Source organism: Triplophysa rosa, linkage group LG5, assembly GCF_024868665.1.
Source record: "Triplophysa rosa linkage group LG5, Trosa_1v2, whole genome shotgun sequence".
Taxonomy (NCBI): domain Eukaryota; kingdom Metazoa; phylum Chordata; class Actinopteri; order Cypriniformes; family Nemacheilidae; genus Triplophysa; species Triplophysa rosa.
In genome coordinates, this window is record NC_079894.1 from 13,953,657 (window position 1) to 13,963,855 (window position 10,199).

Sequence of the window (10,199 nt, forward strand, 5' to 3'; positions counted from 1 at the left end):
GCCATAAAGCCATATTCGTTTCAAAACATGGCCGTGACTCTCGAAACCAGACTACTGTGAAACTTGATGTATTCTGTCCACTCAGATTTATTCTTTTCATTGCTGGTAACTGACAAAAATATTTTAAGAAAATCATGTGATTGTTGAAAGTACAGAAAACCTGATTAGTTATACAAATCAGGTATTTTGTAAGTATGATACATGCTTTCTTGTGGTAGTAAGATAATTAAAATCAAAATATTACACCATTCAGGGCTGAGTTTGATGTGGTAGTTGTGTGGCCTACATACCCCCCACCCCTCTTAATTTCCTGAATGTTTTACAGACACACGCTGACTTTCACTGAACATTGTCACTTTAATTTTGCAGAATGGGAACATAGTTATTAAAATGATTACGTTATGACACTAGTTATTAAATTGATTACGTTATGAGACTTTTTGTGTCTCAGATGTTTTCAGTAGACTGACATGATGTCATTTTGGTATCTATTTGAATGGGCTTTTTTCATGAGACAAACTTTGTTTTAACTGAAGGGAGAACTGTAAATACTCTATAAACAAATCCTGCCAACTTCCACTATTCAAAGGATGAGTACACAGTGAGCTGATATCTAATCCATAAACCTCTCTCTCTTTGTCATGAGTCAGTAGCACATGAACATTTCGGTTTCCGTATCAATAAGCTCAGAATAATAATGCAATAAATGTAATGGTAATACCATCATCCCCATCAAGTTCAATTCACTACTAATGAGATTACCTTGAAGCGTTAATAAAATTTCCAATGTGGAAACAAATTTTTTTTAGAGATCACCCCAAAACTGCTGGGTTATTTTCAACCAGTGTTGGGTTGTAAATTAACCTATTGGGTCAAATGTACAAATGTACAAAAAAAAAACTTTTCTGTTTTAATTTAACCCAACAGCTTTTGACCCAGCTATGCATTGAAAATAATCCAGAATTTATTCAAATGTATAAGAAAAAATACAGATATGATACATATAATTTTGTTATTATCCACATAATTTTTTCCCCACAAACTTTTAGCAAAGATTTCCCATCACAACCTTTGTTTTGGCTTCTGCCATATACATGAAGTCCATTATAGTCACAGAAAGAGCCCAAAATAAGTAAGACCTATCAATTATCGGTGATAACCAAACATGGTAAACATATCATCGGGTAAATGTGTGTCTCTGGCCCCCGCAGACGAAACGATCACACCCATCATCATGGTGTTGTCATCATAAGATGAGTGGATTCTTAGGTGTGGCAATGGCTTTATGACCCTCTGCAAAGGTTGAAGTCCTGCTGCTTAACTGAAAGATAACTCAAACTCAGGTAACAGGCGCAGTGATAGCACCACTGTACAAACGCTTCATTGTTGAGTCGAGTTTTCTGAGTTTGAATTCAAGCATATTAATAACAATATTACTTGTGATTGTCGCTCACTTTGTGTGAGAAGTTGGGGGTGAAAATGTCGACAGCGTTGGAAGTGACTGGATTCATCATGTGTGTGGCCAGCTGGCTGGTCACTGGCGTATCTCTGGCTAATGACTACTGGAAAATTTCTACTGTTTCGGGCAGTGTGATCATTTCTACACGTCAGTATGAGAATCTGTGGCATTCCTGTGCTGAGGACAGCTCGGGGATAGCGGAGTGTCGAGATTTTCAGTCCATGCTGGCCTTGCCAGGTAGGCGACAACTTAATGAAACAAGGTTATCAATGTCAAAGGATAAAATCTTACTCAGTTTAAAAGTTAATAATTTATATCTAGCACATGTAGAAGTGTCTCAGAATATTAATGGGGACAACAAATAGTTGGATTTAAAATTTCTAAAATTATTTTTGAAAGGAAAAACGTTTTCCCACCTCAATCTCTGCCAGCCATTTTGTGTTGCAATCGCCAAGATGGAGAACATTTTTCGTCATCATTTTCTTGTAATTCCCTTTTTCGTTTTTGTCATATAAACTCATTTATATGAATGATAAATAATAAAAAAAAACTACTCTAACTTTAAATAATAAATCATCCTTGAAAATGTAATGGGCTTTTTTAAATAAGTGAATATGGATAGTGGACAAATATACCATACATGTTTCCTCTGATGTGACAGCAAAAATTTTGAAAACAAATTGGTAATAATATTTTATGTTATATTTTTTTATTTATATTATAAATAAACAATGAAGATAACTTTCTCTTATGCTAGTTTTTCTTTTGTCATTTTTTGCTGTCACACCATAGGACACATGTACACACTTATTTGTCAACTACCATACAAATAAATATGTAATGTATAAATGTATAAAGTATAAATGGTAATATATACTGTTCAATAAAAGTTATTCTAACCCTAAACCGATACATTTCAATAAATATAAGTGACTACATGTGTTCATTTTTATCTGTTAAGGTCAGAACATGCCCTTTTTGATTTTGTCTCATTTTCAGTTCATATTCAGGCATGTCGAGCATTGATGATCATCGCCCTTATCTTGGGTCTGGTCTCTATAATTGTATCCACCATGGGGATGAAGTGCATTAACATTGGGAGCAGAAGCGATCAGTCCAAAGGCAAAATTGCAATCAGTGGAGGCATTATCTTTATCCTTGCGGGTAAGCACAATATGAATTAAATATACAGTACATTGACAAACTATTTCTCTTAGTATTATTTATACTTGTTAAATATTGGATATTGCATTATTACATACAATTTTTCCTAACAGGTCTTTGCGCTATAGTGGCTACATCTTGGTATGCCTCACGGGTCATCTCAGACTTCAATGACCCATTCTTTGGTGGCATCAGGTGAGAAGAATCTCATTCATACTTTTCAAGTGCAAACAGGTTTATGTCAGTGTGAGTCACTTTCAACGTAATGGGAGGGGTCTTTGGTTAGGTTCAAATGTCAATTAGGAGAGTAAGACCCCTCCGGTAACTGACTGTACACACAAGCGTACATTATCTAACCATACGTCTGTGTTTTCAGGTTTGAGCTGGGTACTGGTCTCTATATAGGTTGGGCTGGTGTAGCTCTGGCTGTGCTGGGCGGTTCATTCCTGTGCTGTGCCTATAAAAGAGTCTCTCAAGCAAACCCCAAAGGGTAAAATTCACACTTTAGATTTTAATTTATAAGCTTATCTTTTGGCTAATCTTGCTCTTTGAACTCAGTGTGTTTGTTTATGTGTTTTGTATTTTTTAACAGGGCATATTATCCAAGTAATAAACCAAAGCCAGTCTATACAGCAGCTCCGGAATCAGAGACTGCAAGAGCCTACGTTTGAGTTACCAGGGTCACTCGCATTAGCAAGGCTGAACTGTTGTTACGTTGATGTTTGTATAACTCTTTGTGTTTTGCTACTTGTTTTAGACGTACATTGTGTAAATGATAAATGTGAAAATCATTCAAATGGAATCATCATGGAATATCATGGATGCCAAACATTTGGAACAAAATCTTCTGTTATAAATATAATATTAATTCTTTGATAATCTAGATCTGTAGCTACTTACTTATGGGGGTTTTAATGTATTGATGTATAATGTATGTTTTTTTAAATGTATAAACATGCTTAGGTACAGAAGAGACCACTTAATATCCAATTTACTCGACATAATTTTTATCTACTGGGATGATGGTATGTCAAATAAATGTGAATAAAATATATAAATAAAAACTTCAGAAGTTCTTCTTTTTTTAAATAACTTAAAAAAAAAACACAATAAACTTGTTATGCTGCATGACAATAGATTTACTAATTGATTTGTTTGTACTGGCCATCAACTTTCACAGCTTTTACAGATTAAGTATTAAGTTTTGTCCTTTTAGAAACATTGAAACAAATGTAGTTTCGATCTAAATGTTAAGCATTAAACAAAAACTGGAATTAAAAATATTGACATGCATGTCTCTCATTGAGGTAATCCCTCCTCATCTTTCAATAGGGTTTTACACTGCTGACACTGACTGTCTGGGATTAAACTGAGGCATTATCAATGTTTTATATCTATTGCTTTGCTTGACTCTGTATGAAAGTCCAGATGTATATCTTACTACTCGTGAATTAAAATGGTTGTTGTGTACCTTTTATAATCATTACTGCGCCTGTTCCTATACGCCGTTCTTATTTACTACATATTAATTTTAATCCAACGTGAGCTGTTTACAAAGCCCACTGCAGACACCACAGTTCTTGGCACGTGACTTGGTCTTGACAACTAAACCGTTCCTCCTCGTGCCCAGAGGTAATCTCCCCAACTGCTGACCAAGGGGAACCAACTCAATCGGCTCAGGCAGGTACAGCCCCTGCAGGTAGCGTGGCTGGGTGTGTGTCTGTGTATTTGGGCAGGATGGAGAATGGGTTGGGCAATACCTCCTGACATCCTGGGTACAAATACCATCTCCACGACTCATTGCTCGCTCAGACCTCAGACAGACAATAATTAGTCAAATCATCACCACCAGGTATGCAAGTTTATAATGGATGTAGAATTTGAATGGGTATTTTGTAGGTTAACACGATGAGGCACGTTGATTTTACCATAACTTTAAGTGTACGGCTACACTTAACCATAACCATTATGTATAATTGACAGTTTTTAAGTGTTGGTGATTTTGGATTAAGATTGCACATTACCATATGACGAGGATCATGTAAAGTACAACTTAAAGAACCTTTTTTGACCAACATGGTGTGATCGTTGCAGGAAGGATTATAATACGTTACGACATTTTTAAGCACCAATGAATGAATCTATTCCACTGTCTCTCTTTTATAGGTTGTTCAGATCTCGAAGCAACAATGAGTCCAAAGCATGTCATCTTCAAGAAAATATCCAAGGACAAGTCGGTAGGTTACAATTTATAAAACCTGACGAACTTAATCTATTTAAGTATACAGGTGGAAAAAAGAACATTTTAACATGACTTGAAACTGTTTTTAAGGCTTTTAAAAAATATTACCTTTAGAATTAATAATAGGAATGATTGTGCAGGGTTAAGTAATAGGTCTTTTGGTTGTGTTTTCGAATCAGGTGGGTGTGTACATGGGGAAGAGAGACTTTATTGACCATGTTAATTTTGTGGATCCAGTAGGTAAGTGAAAAAATCATTCCATAAACTTTTCATGGAATAAAATCAATTTGTACTTATTTTTGTTTATTCTTCTATTTTGATTGGATTTTCACCTTTATCAACAGATGGTGTCCTTCTAATCGACCCTGAACAGCTGAAGGGGAAGAAAGGTGAATGGTTCATTCAGAATTACAAAGTGGAGACATTGAATCACAAATACTGGCCTGTTAACAGTATTTGCTTAATGGCCCTACAAGTTTGATTAAATCAGTAAATATGAGGAATACAATCAGTAAAATAGGCCTATATGTATGATAGAAAAATTGAGAAAGCACCAAATTTGGTTAATTTGAGTATTTGAATTAATTTCCAAAAAAAATAAAGAAACTACAGTGTATCAGGTGTAGCCTATGTTTTATTGTTTTATTCAAAATCTGCATAGAAAACGAAAAAGCCAACGGTAAATAATGTATAGCCTAGTAAGAATGAAGAGGGAAAGACGTCAATTTCCAGAAGCTGGACATCACTTTTGGATGCTGATGGACATGAGACGGTGAGATCTCACTTTTTGATTCTGTCGCCCCCAAGCGTACGTCACCTTATCCTGCACCTTTCGATATGGACGCGAAGATATGGACGTGTTGGGCATCGCGTTTAGGCGAGAAATCTTCCTGTCGACCAGACAGATCTACCCACCACTGCAGGACAAAGACCAGGGCATCCTCACCAAAGTGCAGGACAAACTACTGCGCAAGCTTGGCGACGATGCCTACCCGTTTTTCTTTGAAGTAGCCTATGTTTAAACTCATACTGACTGTTTTAATTAAATCATAAATTCATTTGTCAGTCTGGAATGAGTGCTTTCATTTGAACATTAACGTTGTTTTTTAGTTCCCGGATAACTTGCCTTGCTCAGTAGGACTGCAGCCAGCTGTCAAAGACGTTGGAAAGGTAAATTAATTATTCATTATCAAATCAGTCCACTGAGTTTTGCTGAACATATATGTGACAAAGATGACTTTAGTCAGACTTATAACCTATACACACTGACACTGATATATCTAGGTATAGCGTTTCTGGACCCGTCTTTCTCAATTTCTCACACTGTAAAACTTTGCTGTAATTTCGCAGAAGGTTTGCCAGTAACTTACTGTAGATTTAATGTACAATTTTGTTTTAAGCATAAACTTACCTAGTTTATATATTTTTCTGTCATAAAACTAGACTAAATATCTTGGGTCGCTTTTCTTGTTATGTAAATGTATCATATAGAAGTTTTAAATATTTTTAATAGTCTCTTCTTGTTCATTTTGAATCTCAAAAGTCAAAGTGTTTTAATTTTGATTAACGTAATGGAAAACAGTACTAATTGTAAAGTATATTAAGTAGTAATTAAATCTACAGTAAGTTACTGGCAAACCTGCTGCAAAAACTACAGCAAAGTTTTACAGTGCATTGATAAACGTATGCGTAGCCTACGTCAGCGCACCTTGAGCAAATTTGTTCCTAACTTTACAAAACAGGTTTGTATTATTCCTGATATTTTACTTGACGTTTGAATACATCATTCCTGGTTTTATACTTTAGTTTAGAAAAGAGTCTAGAAATGTAATTGGAATAGGCTATCTTGTCCTACATTTGCTGGTTAAATATAGGTCTACTTTTGCTCTACATTCAAACTTAGTAAACCTTTCTGATCTTATATGAAGGCCATTGAAAGATACTATTTTAATATTTAAAAACGATCTTTGCTCGCAACGTAAACTCTAGTTTATTAGTGATTTAACTATTACATAATTTACCTTGTATGCATGGGAGCCCTTTGTAATGTCTTTTCTACATGTTGTTTACAGCACTGTGCTGTTGAGTTTGAGGTGAAAGCCTTCTGTGCTGAGAGCCAAGATGCCAAAGTTCGCAAGCGGTTAGTCCTCTGTTTATCTTATCCTGTAGACAGGTGGAAATACAGTGGAATGAACAGCATTCAGGCTTTAAATGATCTATTGGAACCACTTGATTAATTACTATCTGCACACTGGATCATAACTCGAGTGAATACTGTTGGCATTTCTAGATATTCATCCAATAACACACATCCTTTTACCCCGTCTATCAGGAGCACAGTACGTTTGATGATCCGAAAGGTCCAGTATGCTCCAGAGAATCCAGGACCAGCACCTCGTGTGGAGACCAACCGAGACTTTCTGATGTCTGACAAACCACTGCATATGGAGGCAAGCTTAGAGAAGCAGGTGGGTTGTTTTTATTTAACAAAACTAGATCAGTTGAGCATGCTTCTGTCATAATTTATCTCTTTCTTTAGGGTTCCTAGCAATGTTTGTATGTCATTATTTTTCATTGCAGAATTAGGCTTTTGGAAACAATACATGTAAATAATATTGTACTAGAAACTAGATGGTTTCGACGTTTATTAATAAAGCTAATATTTTGGTAGACTTACTATCATGGGGAACCTATCAATGTGCGGGTGAAAATCAATAATGACTCCAACAAAAATGTGAGAAACATCATTATTTCAGGTGAGAGTGGATATGCATCAGCTAACCCAAGCCTAACCCAACCCCTATTTACAGTACTGTCATACTGCCTCAAATATGAAATAAATGCACTGAATTTTTTTTTAGCGGAGCAAATTGCAAATGTGGTTCTTTACTCCAATGACAGTTACATGAAAGCAGTGGCCATTGAGGATTCTGGGTAAAAGTTTTATTACGATAATTAGATTGAATCTAATAAAATCAAGTCTTAGTCAAATCTAATTAAATATTGCCTTTGGGTTTAGGGACTCAGTTGAATCTGGTGCCAAACTGGACAAAGTCTACCCTTTGCTCCCCCTACTGGCCAACAACAGAGAAAGATTAGGAATTGTGCTTGATGGAAAACTGAAGCATGAAGACACCAATCTAGCCTCATCAAGCATGTGAGTCAGTATGTATAACATTGTCATGAAAAACAGCAGAGCTTTTTTGTAGCTTTGCTTCTTTTTGGTTATTGTGTATTTCAAAATTCACATATGGAATCATTGTTCTTTAAAATACACCAAATTTATGCCAGCACAAAGGTTTAAAATGTTTTAATGCTCTGTTGCAGCGTTAAAGAGGGTGTGCTGAAGGAAGTTCTGGGCATCCTGGTGTCTTACAGAATTGTTGTTAAGCTTATTGTTGGCGGGTGGGTATCATGCTGCTGTGCGACACACCATGTGTGCTTTGTATTGAGTCTGTGCTGTGTCCAGATCATACTAACATTTTCTGTTCTTCTTCATAGGATCATAGGATCCAGGTAGACATTATAATTTAATTACATTTTGGATGTATATTAGTCTATTGTAAGCATACATATGAATATAAGTGAAGCAAGAATGTTATTGCACAGACAGTGGGGTCCAATAGTCCAAATCTAGATTATAAAAAGAAAACCTTATTAAATAAGCAATTTATTGACATGTTGACTATGTTAATGTTTTATTTATTTATTATTCCTTTAACATGTTGGTTTACTGATAATGTCATTTTTCGTGACTTTCTGATTATTACAAAAGATTTGGTAGTGAAAATTGGTAGTGGTCTCAGACTTTTGGACCACACTATACATTTAGTTCAAATTGTAAACTGCTTTGTGTATCTATATCAGTGAGGTAGGAGTGGAGCTTCCTTTCCAACTTATGCACCCGAAGCCTGATACAGGTATAATATACGAGCGTGCGTAAGTGTCCTTGCGTATGTTCTTACATTTGTCAAAAATATTTTCTAATACATGGACGTATATACATATGTGAGTGTATTCAAAATGTTCCTTTCTTTGTTGCCTCGTTGAAGTCAAAGAAAGGTCAGTAATGGTTTTAAAATTGAATGATGAATGTATAGGTAAAATAGTCTGGATTTTGGATACATTTGATAAGAAATGTTAGAGGTCATATTTGAAATATTTAATAATATTGAAACGTTTCTTTTTTATGGGTGTCTGTATGTGATTTTGCTGCTGTGTGTTTTTGTCTGTATGTAGTGAACTGGAGGATGAAATGGTGTTTGAAGAGTTTAAACGTGCCTACTTGAAGGGCGTGATTGAGGATGAGGATGAAGGGAACGTGTCACCTGGCGAGCATTGAGGAACGCATGTACTGTAATTCTGGACCCATCTTCCTGCACAGTTAGAGAACACATCTTTAAAGGGATAGTTCATCCAAAAATGAAAAATCTGTCATCATTTACTAACGCTTATATAATTTCATACCTGTATAAATTACTTTGTTCCGATGAACACAAAGAAATATATTTGGAAGTTCCGAGACATAATTGACTACCATAGTGGGAAGAATTAAATGGTAGTCAAATGTGCCCGAGAACTCTTTGTTTTCCTAAATTCCTCCAAATATCTCATTATGTGTTCAAGAGAACAAAAAAATACACTATTTTTTTCTACTATGGTAGTGGATGATGTCCCAGAACTGAAAATTGCTAACATTCTTCCAAATATCTTTCTCTGTGTTCATTGGAAAAAAGAAGTTTATACAGGTTTGAAACAAAGTAATGATGACAGATTTTTCAGTTTTGGATGAACTATACCTTTAAGGCTGTTAAGGAGAAAAGTGTGTGGTTTACTTCAACACCTTAGACTTAACATGTTTACAACATTGAGCATTCCTAAATATTTTTTAACTGTAAAGAAATGTTAATCCGAAATGACCAAAGCATGATCTTTCCTCAGCAGCTTAATCTCCATAAGGCTGATTTAAAGAAGATCATTGAACTAAGAATGAGTTGACTGCTGCTGCTTCACATTGTATAGTAGTGAAAGCAATCTATAGGTGTTTTATTTTGGGTCAACGTCAGTGTATATGAAGAAACTCTTATGCTTGTGGCTATACAGGAAGTCTTTAAAAATAGAAGATTCGAGTCCTAGCTGTCTTTATTGCTGTGATACACTTTTTGTAATTTATAGCAAAAGTATTTATTGTTAACATATGCTAAAGACAATGTATTATTATAAAGGATTGTATTGTATAAAATACCCTGGATGTTCAGTTTATTAAAAGCATGGTTGCCTTAGTGTAAAATATATATTACAAAGACATATTTGCAATTTTGTTTTATTATTTTA

At 35.2% G+C, this 10,199-nt stretch overlaps 2 protein-coding genes across 2 annotated transcripts; both read left to right on the plus strand.

Moving 5' to 3' along the window:
• The first annotated feature begins 1,479 nt into the window (after nt 1-1,479).
• On the plus strand, nt 1,480-3,294 carry cldn15la (claudin 15-like a). Its single transcript, XM_057334714.1, has 5 exons — nt 1,480-1,696; nt 2,459-2,623; nt 2,737-2,818; nt 3,000-3,113; nt 3,216-3,294. The coding sequence occupies exons 1-5, from the start codon at nt 1,480-1,482 to the stop codon at nt 3,292-3,294; spliced, it is 657 nt and encodes a 218-aa protein (XP_057190697.1).
• A 1,067-nt stretch (nt 3,295-4,361) lies between these two features.
• On the plus strand, nt 4,362-10,172 carry saga (S-antigen; retina and pineal gland (arrestin) a). Its single transcript, XM_057334845.1, has 16 exons — nt 4,362-4,475; nt 4,790-4,860; nt 5,045-5,105; nt 5,210-5,254; nt 5,673-5,872; nt 5,976-6,035; nt 6,938-7,005; nt 7,198-7,333; nt 7,537-7,621; nt 7,727-7,799; nt 7,885-8,022; nt 8,193-8,270; nt 8,367-8,381; nt 8,733-8,785; nt 8,918-8,927; nt 9,105-10,172. Exons 2-16 carry the CDS (start codon nt 4,813-4,815, stop codon nt 9,205-9,207), a joined length of 1,173 nt encoding a protein of 390 aa, XP_057190828.1. The 5' UTR covers nt 4,362-4,475; nt 4,790-4,812; the 3' UTR covers nt 9,208-10,172.
• The last annotated feature ends 27 nt before the right edge of the window (nt 10,173-10,199 follow it).